Source organism: Gorilla gorilla, chromosome 10, assembly GCF_029281585.2.
Source record: "Gorilla gorilla gorilla isolate KB3781 chromosome 10, NHGRI_mGorGor1-v2.1_pri, whole genome shotgun sequence".
Classification (NCBI taxonomy): domain Eukaryota; kingdom Metazoa; phylum Chordata; class Mammalia; order Primates; family Hominidae; genus Gorilla; species Gorilla gorilla.
The window spans coordinates 135,176,014-135,203,811 of record NC_073234.2 but is presented as its reverse complement, the minus strand read 5'-3'; the positions used below and the strand labels follow the sequence as shown (position 1 = coordinate 135,203,811).

General features: G+C 43.5%; 1 protein-coding gene across 14 annotated transcripts in view; it reads left to right on the top strand.

Annotated features, from left to right (window-relative positions):
* Nucleotides 1–27,798, top strand: part of CIT (citron rho-interacting serine/threonine kinase) — a 191,759-nt gene that overhangs the window by 80,403 nt on the left and 83,558 nt on the right. For 12 of the 14 annotated variants that reach the window (XM_019038831.3, XM_004053983.4, XM_055358149.2 and 9 more), the window contains exons 11-18: nt 11,773–11,878; nt 12,787–12,930; nt 14,209–14,328; nt 20,004–20,174; nt 20,439–20,489; nt 21,006–21,059; nt 23,932–24,072; nt 25,934–26,059. In XM_019038831.3, coding sequence (XP_018894376.1) covers nt 11,773–11,878; nt 12,787–12,930; nt 14,209–14,328; nt 20,004–20,174; nt 20,439–20,489; nt 21,006–21,059; nt 23,932–24,072; nt 25,934–26,059 — 913 coding nt within the window. The remainder of the gene's footprint in view (nt 1–11,772; nt 11,879–12,786; nt 12,931–14,208; nt 14,329–20,003; nt 20,175–20,438; nt 20,490–21,005; nt 21,060–23,931; nt 24,073–25,933; nt 26,060–27,798) is intronic. The other 2 variants (XM_004053984.4, XM_055358151.2) reach the window with 1 other exon arrangement.

Sequence of the window (27,798 nt, the reverse complement as noted above, 5' to 3'; positions counted from 1 at the left end):
TTCTGTATTATGGACACTTGGTTTCCCTCCTACCTCTCTGACTGTCATTCTCACTCTTTTGTGGCTGCCATCAGGCTCTTGCAATGTACGTACCATCTCCTCAAGTTCCATCCTCAGTTATCTTTCTAGTTGGTTCTTGGTGATCTCATTCAGTTCCTTGACTTTAGTTCTCACCTCCCCATGGCCTCCTCCCATCGTACACTGTGTTCCTCATCACCAGGATGTTTTACCAGTTTCTCACCATGCCATCCTCTGTTCCCTTCCTACATAGACAGACCCACTCGCTCACTCAGTAAGCCACTAGGTGCTAGTTTTGGCTTCTTCATTTTATGTAAGAAACTACCACCTTCCCTACCCTTCTAGGCAAGAAAGCTGAGTCATCGTAAATTCTTTTCTGCCTCCCCCGCCATCCCATCAGTTGCCAATTTCTCCAAGTAGTGCCTCTAGGATGCCTCTTGCATCCATGCCCATCTTTCTTCCTCATTGGCACCCATCATTGACTCTTGCTTGGACTGTTGCAGTAGCCTCCTCACTGATTCCCTTGCCTCTGGTTTTCCTGGCTGTAATCCATTCTCCACAAAGGGTGGAATTCTTCCAAAGCATAGGTTGGATGATGTCATTCGCCGGCTTACACCTTCAACAGCATCCCAGTGTGCTCAGAATTAATGGCTGCTCCTGAACTTGGTATTCAGTCTTGGTATGCCAAGACCCCAGCCTGCCGGCTCATTTGTGTCTCCTTCTCATCCCCTACTGAATCACTTCAATAGTGTTGTCTGGCCAAGCTGTTCAAGGCTCATTAAGGACAGGACCAGGTCTTCCTTCTTTTGCCTGAAACAGTGCCTTGCCCCTGGCAGGTCTTCAATGAACATTTGTTGAATTGAATTAGACTAAAATGGCCAGGGATTATACCAATTCCTTCTGCACAGTGTAGACAACTGCTAATGGAACCTGTTTTCTGTAGAGCACTTCTTGTGTTCCCAGAACTATGCGAGTACTTTATGTGCATTATCTCATTAAATCCTCACAATCTCACTGTAACTTTATGAGGTAGCTGGTATTATCCTCATTTTACAAATGAAGACACTGATTCAGGAAGATTAGATTATTTTCCTGAGGTTCTGAAGGTAGAAACACATTTAAGACTTGGAGCAATATCTGGTTGCCTCTAGACCAGTGTACTATCTACCCTGCCTCTAAGAGCCATGACTTTGCTAGATTATGCAGGAGTTATGGACTTGTCTAATAGTAAAGGTAAAAGAATTGGTTTTAATGAGAATCTACTCTTCCAGGTACTATTCTGAGTGCCTGACAAGCATTCTCATGTAGCCCCAGCAATAACTCATTATTTTACAGATAGAGAAAATGATGATCATGATGCTTGGGTTACTTCTTAGGTTCACTCAGCTCACACCTGGCAGAGGGTGGTCAACTTTTCCAAGTTTTAACTTATTTATTTATTTATTTTGAGACAGAGTCTCATTCTGTTGCCCACGCTGGAGTACGGTGATACAATCTCAGCTTATTGCAACCTCCGCCTCCCAGGTTCAAGCGATTCTTGTGCCTCAGCCTCCCGTGTAGCTGGGATTACAGGTGCCTGCCACCACGCCCAGCTAATTTTGTTTTTGTATTTTTAGTAGAGGCTGGGTTTCACCATGTTGGCCAGGCCTGTCTTGAACTCCTGACCTCAAGTGATCCGCCAGCCTCGGCCTCCCAAAGTGTTGTGATTACAAATGTGAGCCACCACGCCTGGCTCAACTTTTAACTTTAGAACTGATATATAAACATGCCTGTTTTTTTGGGACTGACTGTAGCATACCCATTCAAAGTCCAGGCTTTGGAATCAGACAGATGTGGGCTGAACTCAGGGTTTCACCCCTTGCTTATTGTGTGAATGAGACATTTCACTGCTTTCAGCCTCAATTCCCTCATCTATAAAGTGGAAGGTGTAAGGTCACCTATCTGATAGGTTTGCCATGGGGATATGAAGCACACTTAGTGTTGGTGCCATCAGCAGAATGAGTGTTCATTTCGTATTTGTTAATGTTATTTAGGTCCGAGGATGGGTATGGGGTGCTTTTGACTCTCTTTTTCTCCCTGCTTCCACCTTATAAAGACATCTTGCTGGTTTCTGCCCATTGAGAGAATCCAGCTCCACGTGGGGGGCCTGACAGATGTCCTAATATCTCCATCCAATTTTTTACTCTGAATGGAGTCTGTGATGTATCACTTCAACCTGCACTTTCTATAAAATGCTCTCCAGGCTTCTGGTAGGATCCAGTGCCAGTGGGAAGTGTGCATGTTCCCAGCCTAGATGTCACATGCTCCCACCCACCTGGAAGCACTTGGGTATCCCCTGGATGGGTAAGTCTGTGTGTCATTGTGCCATTCCTGTCTCAGAACCAATGCTGGGCATCTCTACTTGCAGGTGCTGGAAAGCTTTTTCATGCCAGCATACATGCAGCACACTTCTCATTTTGGATTCCTTTATCCCACGGTGACCTTTAAACTGGCTGCCTGGGGGCACAGAAGTACTAGCACACCATTCACTTATTCATTCATTCATTCATTCATTCATTCACTCAACAAATATATTGTTCTAGTCCTCACGGCACAACTCTGAGCAGGACAGGTAAGGTCTTTACTCTCAAGAAGCTAGCATTTGGTGGGGAGAAACAGAGGAGAAATAACTACTGTGCACATGTGAGGCAATTGCAGATGGTGGTCTGCAGAATTGGGATTGAGAGTGCCTGGGGGTGGCCACTTTAGACTGGGTCCGCAAGGAAAGGTTCTCTGAGCTGAGCATGGGTATTTGTTCAAGAAGGCTGAGTTGCATCCCAAGGTGACACAGCTTTTAAGCCCACACTGAGCAGCTCTGAGGTCCTAGGGGCTGTTCGAGAACCTGGGATATAGCACTGACTATGAGACAAAAATCCCTGTCTTCATGGAGCTTACATGATGGGGGCAGATTCACATTCATTCATTTGTTCATTCATTCATTAATTCATTCAGCTATTTGAGAGCCTACTATGTGCCAAGCACTTTCTAGGCACTGGAGAAGTAACAGTGAATGCAAAGGGGCAAGCATCCCTGCCCACACAGAGTGCATTCTTCCAGAATATCAATAAGGAGTCGGTTAGCAAAAATAAGTGGGAAGAGTATTCCAGAGAGAGGAAAAAAGGGCAAAGGCCCTGAGGCTGCCACTAACCTATGGGTGCTCAATGAACAGAAAGCATGTTTGGGTAGGGGGATCTTAAGGATACACAAGGAACATGGTCTGAGTTGAGGTCATCAGGGCCTTTAGGTATGGACTTTGCTCTAAATTGCTCTGAGTAGGAAGCTTTTGCAGGATTTTGAATAGGGTCATGGAATATCTGGGTCTTATTTCACAAAGTGTGCCTCTGACCATTGTGTGGAGGGTGGATAGTGAGGGACAAGAGTTGGATCCAGGGAGGTAAGTGTGGTTATTGCAGTCATCCAGGTGAGAGGCAATGAAATTAACCTGCAAAGTGAGGCACTGGCTTAGAGGTGGGAACTGAATTAAAAATCATGGGACTAGCTATTCTTTTATTAATAGCATGATTTTTGATAAATGATTCTGGAGCTACATATTAATCATTTCAAAGCAAGTGCTCTAATTTAACTAGAGACCACTGCTGGTTATGTGTGTGAGTGCATATGTGTGTATGTATATGAGTATGTGTGGTGTGTGTCAGTATGTATATGTGTGTGTGGTATATATATAAATATATATATTGTGTGTGTGGGGGGGGAGGGGAGGTGCCCCAAAGCTAGACAGACTCTGACTGTCTTTAGGGGAATAGTGTTTTTGATATTTCCAGGTGTTCCTGATGGGCACCATTGCTATTTTATTTTATTTTTATTTTATTTTTGAGATGGAGTCTCACTCTGTCGCCAGGCTGGAGTGCAGTGGCACTATCTCGGCTCACGACAACCTCCGCCTCCCAGGTTCAAGCAATTCTCCTGCCTCAGCCTCCCGAGTAGCTAGGACTACAGGTGCATGCCACCACACCCGGCCACCATTGTGTATTTTAAAGTGTGCTTATAAAATTAGTTCAGAGGCCAGATGTGGTGGCCCATGCCTGTAATCCAAGCACTTTGGGAGGCCGAGGCGGGTGGATCATGAGGTCAGGAGACCGAGACCATCCTTGCCAATGGGGTGGTGAAACCCCATCTCTACTAAAAATATAAAAAAATTAGCTGGGTACGGTGGCGCGTGCCTGTAGTCCCAACTACTCCGGAGGACAAGGCAGGAGAATTGCTTGAACCTGGGAGGTAGAGGTTGCAGTGAGCCGAGATCGCACCACTGCACTCCAGCCTGGTGACAGAACAAGACTCCATCTCTAAATAAATAAATAAAACAAGTTCACAAATTTCAGAATGCTCAATCTTAAAAGCCAGTATATTTTTGGAAACGGAATGCTGATGAGTTTTTTATTTTTTGCAGCATATTACATCTTGCAGTTGCATGTATTTTTAGTGCTGTTGGCCAGCGCTAAAGGTGGGGCCCTCAGCTGAGCTAATTTTGAGTCCCCTCATTTTGGCTTCAAGTATACTCATTCTTGGTTTTCCCAAGAATATCTGGGATTTGTGATCTGTGTTATCTGTGGTTTGGTGTCGTATTTTGCAGGCATAGGGTCCTATTCCTAAGGGAATAAATGGATGGCTTGATGCTTAAGCACAAACTTAATCATCACAGTAGTGATTAGAGAGTATTCAACATGTACACTTGCTTGTAGGAAGGAGTACACATTGTATTCTCTTTTGATATGCAATATTCTATTCATAGCCCTATTAAGTAATTTTTTTAACAAAGTTATATGGATTATTTACAGGTACATCATCGGGAAAACTGCATTTTATAATTTTTCACTGAAATGTTGAGGTTACATGTAAAGCAATTTTTGTGTCATATCTGATACATTTTAAGAAAACATGTCTTCCTGTTACAGCGGTAATGACCACGCCTGCTCTTTCTTCTGTGTCATATACCATTACCCCTATTAATACTCTTTGGGCTTCTATAATTATAAAGCAGATGTGTATATCAGGGAGAGATGTTGATTTCAGAGTAAGTTTTTCTAGAAAATAGAAGCTGGAAAAAAAAGGAAAACCCAAACTTGGCTTCGTGCTCGAAGAGACAGCACTGCTGTGTGTGGGCGGGTGGCTGCGTGCACTCGCTGCTCAGAAGTGCCTTTTCTCTCCATGGGGATAACTGGCTGTGTATCCGAGATGTGGCCAGGAGTAGGCAAGCAACGTGTGGGCAGGCTGCATGTTCTTTTATTAGCATCTTCATTGTACTGCATCTCGTCGAGCCCAGAGCATGAACTGGCCTGGGTTTCTAATATCTACCCTGCTTCCCACCTAATTACTCCCCTGAACCCTAAAGTGAGGGAGGGAGAGTTGCTCTTGTGGGGTGAGCTTTCCCTGGGGTGGCTGTGAACCAACCTGGCATGTGGATGTTCTTGGGTATCCAGAGCTGTCCTGGACTCAGGCTTGGAGTCAGCTTCTTAGCACCGAATGCAGCCAGTCATGGATGGAGGTCACTGTATCTCACATGTTCCGTTCTCCCTTTCCTCCATGACCTTGCACCTCTGAGCCTCTGTAGCACTTTTCTTGAGTGTGTCCAAGGCCATCTAGCCAAGAAGTAGCAGAAATGGGATTTGAAGCCATGACTGTTTGGTGATAGAGCCTCAGCTTTGAACTGGGGTTCTACTGCCTGGCACCCCTGCACAAATCATGGTAACGTGGTAGGAGAACATAGAGGTATAGGGCAAGCCCCTCCTTAATGCCATTAATAATACCCATCTTATAGGATTGTGGGGAGGACTCAGTGAAGTAACCCGTGAAGCACTAAACACGTGCCTGACACGTGCTCAATAAATGAGCACTTGTACTGATGTCAAAGGTCGTGGCATTAATTCTCTCTCCTAGATTGTTACTTCCTTGAGGACAGGAATTGTGGCTTCCTTAATAGCCCCTGCAGCAGAGTTTCTCAAGTTGGCACTGTTGACATTTTGGGCTGGATAATTCTTGTTGTGGGAGCTGTCCTGTGGATTGTAGGATGTTGAGCAGCATCTTTGGCCTCTACCCACTACATATTAATAGCACCCCTAGTCATGAAAATAAAATGTCTAGACATTGCCAAACTGCCCCTGTTGAGAACCACTGGTCTGCAGGTATCTGTCATGGGGATCACAGGGCTTTTATATTCTCTTCTCTGTCTCTCTCTCTCCCTCTCTGGGTGTCTCTCTCTCTCACACACACGCTTAGAGAAGGTGGTTAAAAATTTTTTTGTTGAAGTTTGAGAATTTTGAGAACAAAGGAAAAATTTTGGAAGGCATTTTAATGAACAGATAGACTCTGTCCCATTCCATGGTCAACAGAACTTCATAATTAGATAGTTTGTTTACTGCAACTCTGCACCCCATTGCCCATCATTTTAGAGTTCCAACCAGTTAGAGGATTTTTCTTGCAAACTTTCCTTAAAGCAGTGATAGTATCAGCTCTTTAAATAATACTATGCTTGATGAAGTGGTACTTTTCGGGATAATTTGAGACCAGCAGACTTGCTGCTTGAAGAGGACAGGGCTATATTTGGTAATAATATATATGTGATAATATGTATGTAATATTATTATAATGTAATATACAATAATATTTGGTGTAACTGGTGACTCTGAGGCCAGTCTTTGATCGAACCTCTCAAGCTATGATTTACATTATGGTCAATGTTAGCATAATGCAATTATCAGCAATCACTTGCTGTTGCTTTGAAAGTCAGAAGGATGGCTAATAAAAATCTTAGAAAAAGAAAACAGGCTGGGTGCAGTGGCTCACGCCTGTAATCCCAGCACTTTGGGAGGCTGAGGCGGGCAGATCATGAGGTCAGGAGATCGAGACCATCCTGGCCAACATGGTGAAACCCCATCTCTACTAGAATACAAAAAAAAAAAAAAAATTTGCTGGGCGTGGTGGCGTGGGCCTGTAGTCCCAGCTACTCGGGAGCTGAGTCAGGGGAATCGCTTGAACCCAGGAGGTGGAGGATGCAGTGAGCCGAGATTGTGCCACTGCCCTCCAGCCTGGTGACGGAGTGAGACTCCATCTCAAACAAAACAAAACAAAACAAAACAAAAAACAAAAAAAGAAAATCTTAGAAAAAGAAAATAAATTGTAATATTTCAGAATATTTGTTGGGGAGGATATGTGTGCTCAAGAAATACATACTGAGAACTTACCATTGATGCTAGAGATTGAATTGCCCCATGTCTACATGAAAAATGAATAGAATATAAACATTTTAAATTGAGCCATGTCTATCTGTATTATATTTCTTTTATAGAAATTCACGGAAATGGTATATTTTAACTGAATTATTAACACTGGGGACAATAGGCTTTAATCATTATCTAATACCTGTATGTTGTTTTGAAATTCATAGCCCACCACCATTAATTTCAAAATTGGGTTCTTACTCAAAGAGTGACGAAAAGGCACCAGTACCAAATGGTCTGGCCAAAATCCCACATGGAACTAAATGCTGGGGATGGTCATACAATGAGTTTTAAGTGGCTAGACCCTAAATCAGAAGCACTTTCTTCTAATTAGCACCATGGTTCTTAATCCTTTCTGTACATTACAATCACTCAGTAGCTTAATACAAATGTTGCTTCCCGGGGCCACACTCCACATCTTTCTGACTTTCTGATTTAATTGGTCTGAATGGGGCCTACACATCAGGTGTTTTTTAAAAGGTCTCCAAGTGATTCTAATGTGTACCTGCATTGAGGACCAGGGAAGGTGTAGGAAGCCTGATAAACTTTACTCTCCAGCCTCATCCTCCAATCCCATGATTGTTTATGGGATTGTTGCTACACACCCAGCTTAGTCATAGCATTCTTACTCTAGCTTTTTTTTAGATGCAGTTTTTATTTATTCTTAAAGAAAAAGATTTCTTTAGCACCTTTATTCTGAAGAGTTCTTAATTGCTGTGCTTAGAACTTCTAAACAGTGAGCATTTGTCAAACATGGAATAGCAGAATGAAGGGGTTGGACCTCGGGTGAGGAGGGCTGTCGCATGGTCTCCTTCGAGTGCCAGCGGGTGGGGGCTGCACATCTCCTCACTTCTGGGCCCATTGATAAGTGACCTAAAAGTGCCTTTCGTTTTTTTTGGTGGGGGGTGAAAAAGCAATCTGTTTGGTACCCACAGCAGTGCACTTTAAACAGGAAGCCCTACTGGGGCCAGCCTTCTATGTGTCATTAAGTTTTTCACGCCACATCCTACTTATCATCATGCACCCATGTCATCGTTCTTTTAAAGGGTGCCAGTTTTTTGCTTAAGCACAAGGAGGTGTGACCTGTGTTGTCATCCCTGATGCATGTCATGCATGTGACTTCATGACATGTGGGTGACTTTTGATCTCTGAAGGACCAGGGATCCAGTCTGTGGATCACCACTCTCTCCGTGGGTGGTTTGGGTCTTGTTCTCTAGCCCACCCAGCCAGGTGCAATTAGGAATAAAGGAAATAGCAAAGGAATTTTGCTCAAGGCCATGCCAAGCATTTCATCTTATATGAAGAGGAAAAGAGAGAGAGTGTGTGTGTTGGCTAGATTTAGGTAGAAAACAGGCTGGTGAGAAGCGTAGAACTTGGTTAAAATTTCTAGCCAAAAGTAAGATTTTTAAAAAGATTTATTTCTGGATCCAATCCCTGTTGCCCATTTCTATGAATAATCACCATTTGTTTTAATGTGAATAATAGCACACAGCAAATTCAGCCCCCTGAGTTTTACCATTTTAAGCAATTGCTTTAGGCCCGTGAGGCATGTACTATTTATGAAGTTGCATGGGTAGTAATGGAAAACACAACAATGACAGTAGTAACAGGTGACATTTGTCGAACACTTGCAGTGTGCCAGGCACTGTGCTGAGAGCATTACATGCATTATTTCATTTAATCCTTCCAAGAACTCTTTGAAGTAGGTTGGTAATTATGGCCATTTTACAATTGAGGAAACTGAGGTTCGGAGATGTCAAATAACTAGTCAGTGGTGGGGTCAGATTTTTCTTTTTTTTAAAATTTATTTGCTTTTTTTTTTTTTTTTTTTGAGACGGAGTCTCGCTCTGTTGCCCAGGCTGGAGTGCTGTGGTGCCATCTTGGCTCACTGCAAGCTCCGCCTCCCGGGTTCACGCCATTCTCCTGCCTCAGCCTCCGGAGTAGCTGGGACTACAGGCGCCCGCCACCAGGCCTGGCTAATTTTTTGTATTTTTAGTAGAGACAAGGTTTCACCGTGTTAGCCAGGATGGTCTGGATCTCCTGACCTCGTGATCCGCTCGTCTCGGCCCTGCAAAGTGCTGAGATTACAGGCATCAGCCACCGCGCCCGGCCTATTTGTTTTTTTTTTAAGAGACAAAGTCTTGCTGTGTTACCCAGACTGGAGTGCAGTGGTACAATCGTAGCTCACTGTAGCCTTGAACTCCTGGGCTCGAGTGATCCTCCCACCCCAGCCTCCCACGTAGCTGGGACTAGAGGCATGAGCCACTATGCCCGACTCATTTTTAAACATTTTTTATAGAGACGGCTGGGTGTGGTACCTGTAATCCCAGCACTTTGGGAGACTGAGGCAGGCGGATTGCTTGAGCCCAGGAATTCGAGACCAGCCTGGGCAACATGGAGAAACCCCGTGTCTACAAAAAATACAAAAATCAGCTGGGTGTGGTGGTGCGTGCCTATAGTTCCAGTTACTGGGGAGGCTGAGGTAAGAGAATCACTTGAGTCTGGGAAGTCGAGGCTGCGGTGACCTGGGACCACCACACTCCAGCCTGGGCATCGGAGTGAGACTGTCTTTCAAAAAATAATTTATTTATTTATTTTAAAAATAGAGACAGGGTATTGCTGTGTTGCCCCGGCCCGTCTTGAACTTCCGGCCTCAAGTGATCCTTCTGCCTCGGCCTCCCAAAGTGTTGAGATTATAGGCATGTGCCACTGTGCCCAGCCTGAGATTTTGAACAGAGGAGCATGATGCTGGGCGTTGACTCATTTGGCTGTGAGTGTGGAAAGCTGTCACTGGAGTACAGCAAGTCAGCACTATCAAGCCAGCCCTTGTCATTGCCAGGAGCTGCGGGGAGAGAGGTGTTTTGCATTGCTGTAGGGAACTGACCTCTTTTAGTCAGGGAAGTAGTTTGGGCAGCAGAAAGCAGAACTTGCACCTGCTGGTAAGATCTGAGTGGTCACTGACAACCAGCTCTGCAACCCTGTTACCAGGGCAACAAAGATGGGCCCAGGGGTAGTAGAGGGCTCTGCCACATCTCTCTGAGTGTAAGAACCTTTGGCCACTGTTGCTCTGGCCTTGTCTTTCACCAATCCCAGTGTTCATATCCAGTGTACCAACCACTGAGGGCAGCTGTCCTGGAATCTCTGTCTCATCTCTGCCCATAATTAACTGCTTCTGGGCACAGTGCATGAGTTACATAGATGAGTGTGGGTAAGTTTGCCCTTTCTGTGGGGGGAGCATCCTTTTGGTCCACTCTCAGGAGGGCATCCTATGTTATTTTTGTGATATTTTCCTAAGAGTTGTATAAGCAAGTGCATCAAGCCAACTTGTCTACCCCAGCTCCCTCTTGAGACCAGCAGAAACTATTTATCAACTGGCAGTTTACGTAACCTCTCTGGGCCTCAATTTCCTCATATAAAATGAGGATAATAAATCGTATCTGCTCATAGAGTTGCTGTGGGGAGTAAAGAGTTCAAATGTATCTGTCAGTGAAGGAAAAAAGAAAAAAAAACAAAAACAAAGAGTTCAAATATATCTAGCATTCAAACAGAACCAGGTATGCAGCCAGTGCCCAATAGGTGTATGAGTTTCCTATGGCCACTGTAACAAATGACCACAAACTTAGTGGCTTAAAACAACACACACTAATTATTTTACAGTTCTGGAGGCCAGAAGTCTAAGATGATGCCAGGCTTGGTGGCTCAAGCCTGTAATCCCAGCACTTTGGGAGACTGAGGTGGCAGGATCACTTGAGGTCAGGAGTTCCAGACCAGCCTAGCCAACATGGTGAAACCCCATCTCTACTAAAAATACAAAAATTAGTCAGGCACGGTCACGAGCACCTGTAATCCCAGCTACTCAGGAGGCTGAGGCAGGAGAATTGCTTGAACCCAGGAGGTGGAGGTTGCAGTGAGCCGAGGTTGCACCACTGTACTCCAGCCTGGGCAACAGAACGCGACCCTGTTTCCAAGAAAAAAAAAAAGTCTGGGATGAGTTTTACTGGGCTGAGATCAGTGTAGACAAGGCTGCACTCTCTCTGGAGGCTCTAGGGCAGAATCTGTTTCCTTGTCTTTTCCAGCTTCTAGAGGTTGCCTGCATTCCTTGGCTTGTGGCCCCTTCCTCCGTGTTCAAAGCCATTGGTGTAACATCTTCAGGTCTCTGTGACTCTGATCCTTGCTTCCATCTTATAAGGATCCTTGTGATTTCAATGTACCCATCCAGATATCCCAGGAGAATCTTTCCATCCCAAGATCCATAACTTAAATCCCATCTGCAAAGTCCCTTTTGCCATGTGTGGTAATATATTCACAGCTTGCAGAGATCAGGACATGGGCATCTTTGGGAAACGGGAAGGGGGCATTATTTGACCTAACATCAAGAGCATGAGATGTTTTTGTAAAATGAAACAAATGTTGCAGCTTCCTAATGCAGCTTCTTAGGCCCACCTGCAGGCCCCCTTGACGTTGGTTTTTCTCTCCCTAGGTCTGTTGTGTCGGGTCTGGACTCCCCTGTCAAGACTAGCTCCATGGAAAAGAAACTTCTCATCAAAAGCAAAGAGCTACAAGACTCTCAGGACAAGTGTCACAAGGTATTTATTTCCGCAGCCGGCCTCCTTCCTTGCTCCAGGATCCTCCCGTCCGTATATGCCAAGGGATCCGCCCGGGGCCGCTGCTGGCTCTGAGCCGCCTGATCCGTAGAGAGTGAGGCGCTCCTGCCCTCGCTGAAGTCGCGCCTCCAGCAGCTCAGAGGGAGATGAATTCAGGCCTTGCCGTTGCTGTAAATCCTTTAAATCTAAACCAGAGGAGGCCCTGGATTTAAACAGTCCGTTTCTCAGCATGACCCAGCCAGATGTCTGCTTCTTCCGGCAGGTGGCCTGGGTCCTCACCTGTGGCTGAGATACATCCCATCTGCTTTGAGTGATGCGAAGTCTCTCTTCCTAGTCTTTTAAAACTCCTGCTTATGTCACTGCGGCCACTGTGTTGATTACGCTCAACGTCTCTTAACATTCACTGTTCCTGCCCAGAGGCAACGCTCTGGAAACTAATAAGTCACTGCTTGCCTGGGACTCCTAAGAGTGCAGACGAATAAATATCTCCTTGCCCTGTCCTGGATTTGTCCTCTAGATCTTTGCAAGGAGATGGGGGGGGATCAAGATGGATTTGGGATAAAATTAAAGTGACGTCTGCAAAAACAAAACAAAAACAAAAGCAAACAGGTGAAAAATGATGATTGTGGCTTCCTTGCTAACTGGGTTAGAGAAGTGATCAAGTGTGAACCGGGACTTGAATGAGAGGAGTGACTTAGCATTTGGTGACTGTCCTTAACGAAGAACTGTGCGCTCCTGGGCGAAGAAACAATGGTATTTCCATCCCAACTTAACTTTTGGAGAATTAGCCTTAGCCCAGACCACCAGGTGGTTTCGGAGGCTACTTGAGATGTGATTGCTCCTAATGAATCTCCACGGGCCTTTTTAACCTGTCGATGTGTTTATTTCAGATGGAGCAGGAAATGACCCGGTTACATCGGAGAGTGTCAGAGGTGGAGGCTGTGCTTAGTCAGAAGGAGGTGGAGCTGAAGGCCTCTGAGACTCAGAGATCCCTCCTGGAGCAGGACCTTGCTACCTACATCACAGAATGCAGTGTGAGCCTTCCCTGAAGCCCCCTTCCCTTAGAGGTGGCACTTCCTGTTGTGTGTGTCTCATCCTGTTTCATGATGGCTCCATGAGGCACATCACAGCCAATGGCAGAGAGTAGAGAGAGGGAGAGCACAAAAGCAAGATCTGTGTTTTGCAGAGTAGTGAGAGCCAGGCGTAAGGTCCCCAAGAAATGAGACTGGACTCATTTCCAGCAGAAAGTGCAGGTAGACGGCTGGTACCACGGAGTCTGGAGATAGGAGTAATCCATCTTTGCTGCAAGTTGCAAAAGATCTTAACATCTCCCATCCCAGCCTCTGTGGTCTGCGTTGTGTCTGACATAAGCAGCCTTGAGAACCAGACTCCCAACTATGTACAAGAAAACTTACTTTCAATCTTCCTGACATCAAATTTTCCATTGGCCAGAACCAGTGTAGTGACAAGAAAATAGCCTTGAAAACTCAGACCCTCTGTCATTATTTACCATGTGACTTTCATTTTTTCTTTCCTTCACAAGAGTAGACTGTCTTCTTCTCCATTGTCTGTTAAATTTTTCATTCAGGTGTTTTTTTAATGTGCCCAATTAAACAGTCTTAAGAAGTTGAATCACACATTTCTAAAGTTTTTTTCACAAGGGAGAGGAAATCTATAGAACGTGGCTGATTAAGAATAACTGCTATGTTTCCATTCCAGACTTGGCTGCCTTTCAGTGGTGGGTGAAGTTATTCAGCTATGTATTTCAGATATAGATTTCAGTGCCATTGAAGCATTAAGGGATTCTTATGGATGAAAGGTGTCCAGGAAAAATAAGCCAGGAGGTAGAAATAGACCACTTGGAGTCTTAAATGACAACTGGGCAGAGGATATGAAGTCATTGCTACTTTGAAAGAGGCATATGTACTTTAGGGCCCACAAATAACTGTAGAAAACACTTTGTAGCCATCCACATGGTGGCTGTAATAGCTACTGGGTCTTAATAGGTTTTAGTCCTGAACATGCAAGTAAATATCTCCTAGGACAGGTAGATGGTGGCAGGAGACAGGCTGATGCAGTTTCCGGCTGGATCCCTAAGTTCACCAGGTTGAGATGATGAGATGATGTTTCTTGAACCAAGGGGTTTTACAGGATGGAAACCGGAATCGGCAACCAACTGGAAGTTGTGAACTGTGGTCCGTCACTCGAAACCGTCCTGGTGTCTGCGAAGCAGCTTGCAGCCCTCTTAATGAGTCTTTTCAAACAAAGCAGGATCCACAGGGCATCCCTATTAAAATTTTTGCTTTCTGCAGAGCTTAAAGCGAAGTTTGGAGCAAGCACGGATGGAGGTGTCCCAGGAGGATGACAAAGCACTGCAGCTTCTCCATGATATCAGAGAGCAGAGCCGGAAGCTCCAAGAAATCAAAGAGCAGGTAGGCCTGCTTGCCTGGGAGCACAGCAGCATCTCGGCTCGCTTGGACCTCTAATTTCAGGAGAGGCATGTTTGAGAGAGAAATAGGAAGAAAGGGAGAGAGAGAAAGGGTGGGGGCAGAGTGGAAGAGAGACAGGTATGTAGGTCATTCAGAAACTTCAGATTTCTCATAATTTATGTACATCATAGAATGCTTGTTCCAGCTCCTTTTGAAGCTGATACCCCATAATGTCTGCTTTTAAAAATAAAGATGTAGGTTTAGAGCAAGAGTGGGCAAACTTCAGCCTGTGGGGCAAAGCTGGTCCAACACCTATTTTCTATGGCCCACAAGCTAAGAATGGGGTTACGTTTTTAAACAGTTGGAAAAAAATCAAAAGTAAAACAATATTTCATGACATTTGAAATTTATATGAAATTCAAATTTCAGTCTCCATAAATAAAGTGTTTTTTTTTTTGGAACACAGCCATGCTTGGTAATTTGCATATCGGCCCTGGCTGCTTTCAGGCTACAGAGTCAGAGGTGAGTGGTTGTTACAGAGACCATGTGGCCTGCAAAGCTGAAACTACTTACTATCTGGCTTCTTACAGCAAAAGTTTGTCAATCCCTGCTTTAGATGGTTAAAAACAATTAAATGTTTTAATAGCTTCTCAGATGCACTTTTAAGTTTTTGAGTGAAGCCAGGCTAATTCATAGTTTTACTTATATAAAGAAATATTCTAGAAGAGAAATTTGAACCATTCTGGTCAAGGTCAAGTCAGGATTAACACTGCCTATCTGAGTGCAGAAGGCTGTCCCCTGTGTTTTCAGAAAGGAGAATCGAGACCTTTAAAAAGCCCACTCTTTTATTTTCTTTCTAAACGGGTTTTCTTTCTAAATGGCTCGTTTCTGTATTGCCTCATTGTTTCCTTTTTAGCATGGATTTTTGTGTCTTTTGAAAAACTGTAAATAGAGACTTTAATGAAGAGATGGCAGTGAGCAATTGGAGATCTGAACTATCAGCTGCCAGGCAACTCTCATTCACTTCAGAAAATCTAATGGAAACACTGATAGAAATGAACATTTCTGTCTCTGGGTAGCACAAACTTAGCCATCTGGCTGGAGCTAATGCAAGAAACTTCTGCAAATAACTCTATCCATTAATTACTCTTTAAAAAAAGAAGTACTGTCTTTGGAGTTTTGTTGGCATATTTATCATCTGAATATTTTAAAGTTGTGATCAGTTAATATTCTGTTGCTTGATAAAAACATTATAAATAAATGTGCATAGGACGGAAACCCTGTAAAGGATCATCAGATCTCTGAATAATGCAGTCTTAGAGGTTTTGAAGGCTGCACATTGGCTTTGAGAAATCTGCTTTGACAGCTGACTCATGCTCCTTTTATCAACATAGTTTTTCATCCTAAAAGTTTCAAGAGGTAGGAATCATTTTCTCCCATTAGTTCAACATACCTGGAAATTTACTTTTGGTGACATCCTGGGGAAATGAAAGCTGTGTTTGGCCACCAGAGGGAGCAGCTGGTGTCCATAGATTCCTTAGAAACGGAATTAACAGGACATTTTGAAAAGGTGTATGTTGGTGGCCGAGTTCAAAGACACGTCTTTTATGATTCATACCACAGTTGGCATGCATGTGGAGTCTTAGATTTAATGACTGCTAAAAGTTCCACTGTGGGGAAGAAACGTGGTTTCAGATTTGATTTTTCATTGGAACAAGGATTTATTTTATGACTTTTGGTCAGTTTTGTGAGAGCAGGATGTTTGCAGACTGGGAGAAAGCTTTTAATGCTTGCAGCAAACTTTCAGTATTTGGTTTGTGGCATATTGATTTTTTCTAGACTTGGGATTTATTCCCTGATCTTTCTCTTAAAAATCTAACTTTCTATATGGCTCTTTATTTTTTTGAGATGGAGTCTCGCTCTGTCACCCAGGCTGGAGTGCAGTGGTGCAGTTTCGGCTCACTGCAGCCTCCACCTCCTGGGTTCAAGTGATTCTCCTGCCTCAGCCTCCTGAGTAGCTGGGACTACAGGTGCACGCCGCCACACCCGGCTAATTTTTGTGTTTTTAGTAGAGATGGGGTTTCACCATGTTTGTCAGGCTGGTCTCGAACTCCTGACCTCCTGATCTGCCCGCCTTGGCCTCCTAAAGTGCTGAGATTACAGGCATGAGCCACTGCACCTGGCCGACTCTTCATTTTTTAAAAAAATATTTTACTTCCACCTAGCTACCCCCTCTAGAATATTTAGATTTGGTTTAAAAGAAAAACACCTCAGAGACTCATGTGAAATTTGATTCCTAGATCATTACTAGCAATTTCAGCTTCTTCCTTGCTCTCCTACTCAGGAAAGGAGACAAAAGTGTGGGTAACACAGAAGTCACTTGTGTTCCATGGTTTCTGAGTGAATTGCATCATACCTGATCCTTCCTCCCCACAAAATTCTGAAGCTCCATTCAGAAGACTTGCGTTAGGTGGGCCTTGAAACCTGTCTGCAGTTCCCCGTCCTGACCTGACTCACACCTACCAGTCTTTCATTCCATCCTGAGATACCACAGCCCTCTCTCAGCTGATCTTGCAAACAGACCCAATGATCACCTCTCAGGTTTTTCCTGAAGCAGGGATTTGGTTAGCTGCTAGATTTATAGGATTTCCTTGAAGTATCCAGCACAATATCAAAGGATCCACAAATGAGTTAGAATTTTCTTTTGATGCTTGTAGCAGACTGGGTGCCCCGAGAGCTTGGAGAGCTGACAGAGTGGTTGCCTGGTTCCTGCCTTCCTCCCTCTTATGTGCTGACAGCTCAGGGAAGAGAGATGTTGGGGGGAAGGAACAGACACTCTGTCCTCGCTCTTGACGAAACACAAAAATTACATTCCCTTCTCGCCGACATAAATTCAAGAAAGAAAAGTGAGCTTGAGGACAAAAGATGCTCAAGATTTGGTGTCCATGCCTGTAGCCAGGACTGGCTTTCCCATTAGCTCTAGCAGGCACGGTATCTAGGGACCACTTTACTTTTAGGGTCTCACAAAATGTTTTAATTTTTTCATCAGAAGAAAAAAGTTGGGCTTAGGTCAAAGACACTGTTTTCATAGATGATGTTAATATTTTTGTATTTATAGGAGCACAACTGTAAAATGCAATTTTTAATTTTGATTTTTATGGAGGAAGGCAAGACAGGCTCAGTGCTCACAGTTATGAAAGCCATAATATGGCTCTGCTTGAGGGAGTCCAGAAAAACCGATGTTCCATTTCACATACAGCTCATGTTCTGGCCTGTGAATTAATTAATTAATTAATTTGAGATAGAGTCTTGCTCTGTCACCCAGGCTGGAGGGCAGTGGTGTAGTCTCAGCTCACTGCAACCTCTGCCTCCGAGGTTCAAGCAATTCTCCTGTCTCAGCCTTCCAAGTAGCTGGGATTACAGGTGCCCACCACCATGTCTGGCTAATTTTTGTATATTTTGTAGAGATGGGGTTTCACTATGTTGGCCAGGCTGGTCTTGAACTCCTAACCTCAAGTGATCCGCCACCTCGGGCTCCCAAAGTGCTGGGATTACAGGCATGAACCACCGTGCCCGGCCTGCCCTGTGAGTTTAGATAATTGCGAGCAGGTTATAAAGACCTTTGCTTATATAATCCAGCATTGCCTGCTTAGTATGCATGACCCAGGAAACCTGTGTGCCCCATGATTCTGAGGATTGACCTTCAATAACAGTATGCTTTTGGGCGGGAGAGAGTGAAATGAGACCCGTGTTCCATTTTGGGCTGTTTTTTCCTTTCTCCTTTACAGACAATAGAGGGAGAGGTGTGCTTGCATGGAAACCATCCAATTTTCATAAGAGCAGCACATCCCCTTTAATATGCTCTGGGGGGGGGGGTCACCTGCTACAATGGGATAAAAGGTTTCCTTTATACCCTGTTATTCAAAAATTGCAATTTATCAGTTAAAAGAATATCCTTGCTCAATCGATTATTTCTTGGGAGAAATATTCAAATATTCCTCACCAATTATTTCTTGGGAGAGTGGATCTCAGAGATGTTACTGAATATCGTGATTTTCAAAGACATTCTTGATTCAATTCCTTGTTCATTTCGTTTTGTATCTCTCTCGTCCTCACCCCACAAGTCACCTTGGATTACATAAATGCTCATTCATAATCCTTATACTTAGCCTTGATTTTTGCTAACACAGAATATTTTTATACTTTGTCCAGAAGTTTTCAAAATCACCGGCCATTTCTTTTGGTGAGCCCAGTTCTGAGAAACTTCAATGTAAATGTTTTGATTTTAGAAATGCATTTTGGAAAAGGTTGGGCTGTTTGGATCACTTAAAGGGTTTGCTCAAGGGAACAGGAAGGTTCTTTCCTTGGAATTTTTCTCACAAGTTATTTTGACAGAAGCCAGTGTTTTGTGACTCTTCCAGATTTCAGGGTGACTTGCATTGCAGGAGTGATGTTACGGTCATCATTCAGTTTTGGGCCCAGAAAAATTAATGGTGAGAAACTGACTTGATGAGTTTCACCTCCAGAATTCTTTCCACTGAGATTTTCAATTACCCTCTTGTGCTGTCTGAAAGGTTAATTTTAAAACTAGTACCATATCCAATTTGTGTTAGGAGCACATGACTTCTAAAGGACAAGTCTATATAAATGATTACCCTTGGCGGAAAACTACATGTAAGCAGTTTATCCTTGTTGTTTAAAGAACATCCCTTTTGGCTCTCCTGTGTTAGGCCTTGAGGTTCTGTGCATATTGTATGGTGTGATTTGCATGTGTGTTCCCGGTGGTTTTGCTAATGACATATGCTCTACATTAAAAGTGTTTTTTTTTTTTTTTTTTTTGAGATGGAGTCTTGCTCTGTCACCCAGGCTGGAGTGCAGTGGCGCGATCTCGGCTCACTGTAACCTCCGCCTCCCGGGTCCAAGCGATTCTTCTGCCTCAGCCTCCTGAGTAGCTGGGATTACAGGTGTCCACCACCACGCCTGGCTAATTTTTGTATTTTTAGTAGAGACGGGATTTCACCATGTTGGCCATGCTGGTCTTGAATTCCTGACCTTGTGATCCGCCTGCCTCAGCCTCCCAAAGTTCTGGGATTACAGGCATGAGCCACAACACCCGGCCAAAACAGTTTTAAAGTTTAATATTTTTTTCTCCCTCATCTTCACCCCACACTTCTCACCTTTGCCTACTTGGTACCTCATTCTGGGTCCATCTTTCTACTCCCCTCGTCTCTAGGTTTGTAGGTCTTTTTTTTTTTTTTTTTTTTTTTTGAGACGGAGTCTTGCCCTGTCACCCAGGCTGGAGTGCAGTGGCGCGATCTCAGCTCACTGCAACCTCTGCCTCCTGGGTTCAAGCGATTCTCCTGCCTCAGCCTCCCAAGTAGCTGGGACTATAGGCACACACCACCACACCCAGCTAATTTTTGTATTTTTAGCAGAGACAGTGTTTCACCATGTTGGCCAGGCTGGTCTTGAACTCCTGACGTCAGGTGATCCACCTGCCTTGGCCTCCCAAAGTGCTGGGATTACAGGCGTGAGCCACTGCACCCGGCCAGGTCTTTTCTTTGCCAGTCTCTTCACTTTGCATCTTCCCTGTGTGGTTAATACTCTTCCATCCTCACTGCCTGTCTATTCTTTTCGGAGTTCTAAAGTTCTCTTTTATTTCATTGCCTGCTCTTTAGGAGTACCAGGCTCAAGTGGAAGAAATGAGGTTGATGATGAATCAGTTGGAAGAGGACCTTGTCTCAGCAAGAAGACGGAGTGATCTCTACGAATCTGAGCTGAGAGAGTCTCGGCTTGCTGCTGAAGAATTCAAGCGGAAAGCGACAGAATGTCAGCATAAACTGTTGAAGGTAGTCAGCCACCCTCCAGGAGGGTGCTTTTTGGGTAAAATCGTACATGATCTTAGCAAGAAAAAGGAGAACCTAGTTTAATGAGAAACAACCTAGTTTGAGAAATAGTAGGGATACCTTGGAAAACTCTTGGTCTTTATTTACAGAAGATAACATTATTCTTATTTACTATTATTATCTTGGTCACAGAGACCAAGAAAGTAGTCTACATGACTTTTTTAGGTTGTTGAGATTTCCCAATATGTTGTATCTTTTTAATTACAGGCTAAGGATCAAGGGAAGCCTGAAGTGGGAGAATATGCGAAACTGGAGAAGGTATACTTTCCATGATTGGTTTTGCTATTAATATTTTGGGTAGATAACTTTTTTCATGTTATTATCAGTGGCCCATCATTGATGAAGAGTGTTCTTCATCAATGAATAGAGACCTCTCTTCGAGGCTTATTTTGATAGTCCACCTCTGGGTGACCACATTTGACTTTATGGCTCTAAAAGAGGTAAAAGACAGCTCATTTTTGTCACGCCTGCCCACAGCAACAAACCCAGACACTTAGTAAAAAGTATAGGAAAATTTATTGTCTTAAAGGACTGAGCGACTTTCTCTTTTTGCCATTTGTATGTTGCTGGTCCTACATGCATCATCAACATGGAGCTTTGCACTAGGACAAAGTCTTCCCTGAGAGGCCACTGTTCTTCCTCTCCCTTAATAGGTTCTGGAAACCCAAAGAAAAAGACCCCATAGAAACCTCAAGAGAATAGGACTGCAATAAATGTAGCAAGATGTTAATACCAATTTGCCTTTTGCTTTATTTCCTGGGATTTTAATTATAGATCAATACTGAGCAGCAGCTCAAAATTCAGGAGCTCCAAGAGAAACTGGAGAAGGTAAGCCCAAGGTGATTTTTCAGGAACTTAACCCCCCCACCTCCTTTCCAAACATGTTTGCCTTGTCCCAGAGCACGAAAGATGAAAGAAACAGAATTAGTCACCCAGTGCTGAGGAAAATGAAGGGGGAGTGAGCGATTACCTGAAAATATCAGAGTTCTGAATATAGTTTTTCCTTTTGAGACATGTCAGCAGTGTTTATTTTTAAAAACCAAGCTGTGTGAGACTCTCAAGTAAAAGTTCTAATTATACTACGACAGAACCCAAGAGGCCTGCATCTCTCGCCTCAGGGGGCCTGGCACCTCATTTATGCACATTTGTAAGAGAAGTAGTTCCCCACCCAAACTGCTTTCTGCCAGCAGGAGGCCTGCCCTGCAGAAGGCTGGAGGAGCCATGGGGTTGTCACGTGATTGGGAAGGGGCGTGGATTTGGTTTATAGCATCCTGCAAAGTTTGTGCTAATGGCCCTTTTATTTCATTGTTTAATTATTTAATTAAAAAAAAATTTTTTTTTGAGATGGAGTCTTGCTCTGTTGTCCAGGCTGGAGTGCAGTGGTGCGATCTTGGCTCACTGCAACCTCTGCCTCCTGGGTTGAAGCGATTCTCCTGCCTCAGCCCCCTGAATAGCTGGGATTACAGGCATGTGCCACCACGCCTGGCTAATTTTTGTATTTTTAATAGACACGGGGTTTCACCATGTTGGTCAGGCTGGTCTCGAACTCCTGACCTCAGGTGATCTGCATGCCTCGGCCTCCCAAAGTGCTGGGATTACAGGCATGAGCCACTGCACCTGGCCAACTTATTTAACTTTTTTGAGACAGGGTCTCACTCTGTCACCCAGGCTGGAGTGCAGGGCATGATCATGGCTCACTGCAGCCTTGACTTCACAGGCTCAGGTGATCCTTCCACCTCCGCCTCCTGGGTAGCTGGGACTACAGGTGGGCACCACTACACCCAGCTGATTTTCTGTATTTTCTGTAGAGATAGGATTTTGCCATGTTGCCCAGGCTGGTCTCAAACACCTGGACTCAAGTGAACCACCTGCCATTGCTTCCCAAGATGCTGGGATTACAGGCATGAGCCACTGTACCTGACCATTTTATCTTGTTTTTAAAATTTTTATTAATTTTTTCCCTAGCTTCATTAAGGTATAATTGGCAAATAATAATTGCATGTACTTATAGTATGCAATGTGATGTATACACACACACACATATACATTGTGAAATGATTAAGTCAAGCCAGCTAACAGATCTATCACCTCACATTCTTCTTATATTTTTTGTGGTGAGAACATTTAAGAGCAATTTTCAAGCCCTTTCTTTAGTTGAACACTGGAAATGCTTAATGGAAGGGCCAGGATGAATGTGGTTGTGGGACGTACCTTTGGCATTGAGAATGTTTGTGAATGTGTTTGCTGGCTTGGTTTAATAGAGTTCCTCCTCCTCCTCCTCCTCCTCCTCCTTCTTTTTTAAAATTGTGGTAAAAAAAAAAAAACACATAACATTAAATTACCATCTTAACCATTTTTAAGTGTACAGTTCAGTTGTGCTAAGTTTATTCCCATTACTGGGCAATGGATCTCTGGAACGTTTTTGTCTGGTTACACTGAAACTCTATAACCACCAAATACGAATTCCTCTCATTCCCCTACCTTTCTGCTTTCTGTTTCTATGATTTTGACTACTTTATATACCTTATAAACTGGAATCATACAGTGTTTGTCCTTTTGTGACTGGCTTCTTTCATTTAGCGTAATGTCCTAAAGTTGCATTCATGTCTCATGTATCAGAATTTCCTTCCTTCTTAAGGCGGAATCATATTCCATTTTGTAGATATACTGCATTTTGCTTATCCACTATTTGCTCCCTGCTTCCTTATTCTTGAGCTCTCTAATGAAAGCCCTCATGGCCCTCTTTAGCTAAAAGCTTGTGAGAGGACACGTGTCTCCATCTAGAACTCTGCTCTCCAATCAAAGTGTGAGGGAGCCACAAATATTACTTACAGATGTAATTTAAAATTTTCTAGTAGCCACATTTAAAAGCAGCAAACACAGGCCGGGTATGGTGGCTCACGCCTGTAATCCCAGCACTTTGGGAGGCTGAGGCGAACTCCTGAGGTCAGGAGTTCGAGACCAGCCTGACCAACATGGTGAAACCCTGTCTTTACTAAAAATACAAAATTAGCTGGATGTGGTGGCGCATGCCTGTAATCCTAGCTACTCGGAAGGCTGAGGCAGGAGAATCACTTGAACCTCAGGAGGCGGAGGTTGCAGTGAGCCGAGATTGCGCCATTGCACTCCAGCCTGGGCAAGAAGAGCAAAACTCCGTCTCAAAAAAAAAGCAAAACAGGTGAAGTCATTTGAATGATATATTTGTTTTAACCCAGTATATCTCAATATTTCCCATAGGAAAATTAACAAATGAGATAGTTAAAATAAGGAAAAAATTAATGCTTAGAGGCAAATACATTGATACCTGGGTAGATCAATCCATTTAGATCTTTCTGTTTCCATTCATTACGTTGCATCGAATCGAAGATGCTAATGATGGTCAGATACACCATTATCTTATATACCCCAAGAAAGAAAAATGCATCAATTTTAATTGTGGGGTGGATTTCAAATTCAGTGATGTTAAAAAAAGTGCACCTTAGAATAATGAAATATAGAATTAAATGATTGTGTATTTGTTTTGACAAATGGTAAATTCAGTATTACCTGCTTTTTAAATTTAGGACACTGTCACTATCTTTTTTTTTTTTTTTTTTAGATTATACTTTAAGTTCTGGGATACATGTGCAGAACATACTGTCACCATCTTTTTATATGAATAAATTTGGCCACCTATCTCCTTTTCCTTCTCTCTTCCTAGGCTGTGAAAGCCAGCACAGAGGCCACCGAGCTGCTGCAGAATATCCGCCAGGCCAAGGAGCGAGCCGAGAGGGAGCTGGAGAAGCTGCAGAACCGAGAGGATTCTTCTGAAGGCATCAGAAAGAAGCTGGTGGAAGCTGAGGTGAGCAGGGAACCTCCAGCCCAGGCCCCAGCGGCCTCGGCCTTTGGCTGTGCCCAAGGAAAGAAACTGCCAGACCATCACTTGCTTATGTTTGACCAAAGCTGCTTTCCCTTCTGAAGATCCCTTTGAAACCTGAGAGGCTGGGAATCATTTCCTCCCAGGGGAAAGAAAGATTTGTCATAGCAGCTTCAAGTAGAAAGATGTCTTTATAGAAGCTTTTTCTTTCTGTTTATTTTCCTCTGACCTACCCACTAATCTGGGAGAATTTTGATTTTTATAGGTAAACCGAAGCTCCATCACTGGGTTTTTCTTTCTCTTCCCTCTGTTTTTTCCTTGCCTTTCCCCTCCATGATATTAATAGCATATTAATTTTCAAGGCTTCACCTATTACCTGCGTGTCAATGACTCTCAGATCTATATTTTTGGGCCTCTTCTCTACTTCAAATTCTTTGTTGTTGTTGTTGTTGAAATCATTTGTATAATTTTACCAGAACCACATGAGTGCCTTTTTGTTGTAAAAAACTTAAAACAGTACAGAAGAATATAGGATAAAAAGTGATTCTTCTCCTTTACTCGTATCTGCCTCCTCTGCCCCTTGGTGTTTGTCCCACAGAAGGGGTGTGCCGTAGTCGATTTCACCCTCCTCCTATTGCTGGGTCTTTTGCTTTTTCCTGTCACATTCTTGGTTTGAACCTTCTGGTACATGTCTCTTTTGGGCCATCCTCACCCACATTCATCTGCATTTCCCCCAGCTCCCCTAAATTCCAACTGAGTGTCTGAATGGTGCATCAGATTTAGAATGAGCTCAGTCTCTTCCCCGGCAAGCTGGTTTCCCTTCTCACTTTCCTCATGCCAGGCAGGGCCACCATCATTCATCTCGTCATTCCAGGCTTGAAACCTTGGTGTCATTTCGTTTTCTCTGGACCCCGCTATTCAGTGAGTCCCTCCATCCTATAAATGCAGCCATACATCTCCTGTTCATCTCCTGCTTCCCATTTCTGTAGCCCTCCTTGTAGTCCAAGCCCTCTCCTCTTGGCTGAGCAAATCTAATAATTTCTTGGCCATCTGCCTCCAGCTTCTCCTTCCTTCCAGCTAGTTCACACAGTGAAAGATTCATGGACCTCAAGGACCAGATTTCTCAGAATTCCCTGCCCCATCCCAAACCTTTCAGGGGTTCCATAATGCTCAGGTGCACCCCTGAGCCTGGTACCTGAAACCCTCAACCTTTGACCTTTCCGCTTTTCACCTGCCTTCCCCTTAACATGTGCTGTGCTGTAGCCATTCCAGGCTTCTCTTGGGGCCCAGACTGGCTCTTGACTACCGCTGTGTTTCTGCTAGTGTGTCTCCTTTTGTCTGAAACATCTTCCCTCTCCTCTCCTGTCCTTCCTCCTGCAAAACACCATATACCACCCCCCTCCAGAGCTCACACCTCTCTGATGTCTCTGCTCAACTGTCCAATTAAAAGTCCTCTTTCCTGCCTGCAACCTCCTGCAGCACTTTGTACCTCTTTGCTTTATGGTTCTTCCTCCTCTTAACCTATATTATGATTATTTGTGTTTATCTTATCTCCTCCAAAGGCAGGAATGATGCCATCTTTCTCTGTATTTTCCGTGATGCCTAGGTGGCACTTTGCAGATAGTAGGTGCTTGGTAAATATTTGAATGAATGAATGCACTCTTGTAACCTACACAACTGAGTACCTGGATTATAGAGTCTTATTTTCTCTGCTGTTGCTTTGGGTGCCTGAGACTTTTCTTCCTGACTCGAGTGTATGCTTCTTGAGGGCTCTTTCCCTCGGTGCAGGTGTTATGCCCATAGCGGTTACTCCATTAAAACTCTCTGATTGATTCATGATCTACAGGAACGCCGCCATTCTCTGGAGAACAAGGTAAAGAGACTAGAGACCATGGAGCGTAGAGAAAACAGACTGAAGGATGACATCCAGACAAAATCCCAACAGATCCAGCAGATGGCTGATAAAATTCTGGTGAGCAGGAATGAAAGTCGCAAAGTTAAAAGATAACAGGTTAGAGTTTGCGAAGGGAAGGGGGTAAGAAGAAGAATTAACCGCCACAATAAGGGAGGTATCTCCAAGTAGATGAATTAAGTGAGGTGGTTTCAGCATATGCCACATCGTAGAGTAGTATGAATAACCAAATAACGGACATTTCAGCACTGGTAACAGATCCGTAAATATCATTTTATGCTCTGTTTGCTACAGCCTGGCTTTTTTTTTTTTAGTGGAACGTGCATCTATCATTTTCAATACATTTTTAAAGGCGTGTTGACATACTTCTATCAGCAGAGCTTTGGATAGCTGTCAACTTCGCATTGCCAATTTAAAAAGCTGTAGGGGTTTAGACCTTTAAGACCGAAATTCAGATTCTTGCTTTTAGAGAAGAAAGCAATTAGTCATACAGAATTGTTTTGCTAGGAGTAGTATTTGTCATAGATCCATGTTCACCCACTCACTTTCTCTGCTACAGTTGGTTATTATTATTATTATTTTTTCAATTTCCTTAGATATAGCAGGTCTTTTTTTAGGGTCTGTAGTCATCCTGATTCTGTCTCAGGCTCTGATCACCAAATTAACTTGATCAAGGAAGGTTCGGGTGGTATTTGCAGATGTGTTGACGTTTTGCCCCTGCCAGGGTGGAAGACAGCACCTTTGAAGGGTTCTCCTTGGACCTCAGTCCCACAGCCAGAAATTTGACATCATGTTTGAGACTCAAGGATGACTTGGAGTCCATTCCTATCCCACCTGGGGAGAGTCTCTGAAGTCATTGGTCATTCCTCTCCACCCTAAGGAGGCAAGGTTGTGAGCAGGGCACTTCATCTCTCTCTCTTCACATCACTTCTGGGAAATGAGTCACCAGCAACTATTGGAATTCCAGAGTGGCCAACTTATAGGTCTATACTTAATACCAAATCAAACTGTTTACAACTTTGTATTTCTGTTTGTGTGTATTTATAAATATATGGATGTTCTTGAATCAACAGGTAAAAGAAAAATGGGTTAAATTGTTTTGCTAAGACACCCAGTCTTTGTATATATGTCTGCACACAAAGACAAATGTGACTGTTAGTCTACCCTTTCTGTTCTCTTGTTCCGTCATCAAAGTTTCTCTTGGCTATTGTCAAGTGTTTGAATTTTATCATGAGTATAAAATTAGATCCCACTGAGATCCCACCGCTGCTGTCCCTTGCTTGGTATAAACGGAGTGGTTAACTCTCTTGTGGTTGCAAAGTGTTTCTCTGTTTAATGGTGATGTGTTCATTCATTCATTCAACAAATATTTAATGAGCTTCTACTATGTGCCAGGCACTGTTCTAGGAGCTGGAAATTTAGCAGCAAACAACAGTATTTGCATAACAGGACTGAAGAGTTGATCCAATATATCTAGAAAATACCTGTTTAAAAAATGACAACAACAACAAAAAATGCCAAACCACCAAGGAGTCAGATTTTTAGAATATCTGCTCTTCCTAAGGTTCACTTACAATTAAAATGGAGGAGTAGAGAGTTCTGCATTCTTGGATTATGTGTTATAAACTCCCATTCACAAATAGACCAGAAATTTGGTCTTAAAGTTGTCAGTCTCAGATACCTGAGTTTTTTGATCTAATTTTAGATTCTGATTTCCATTCCTGTGCTATCTTATGAAGACCGAAACTGGAAAAAAAAAAAAAAGGATGATTATCAAATGATTTCTAACATAAAGGAAA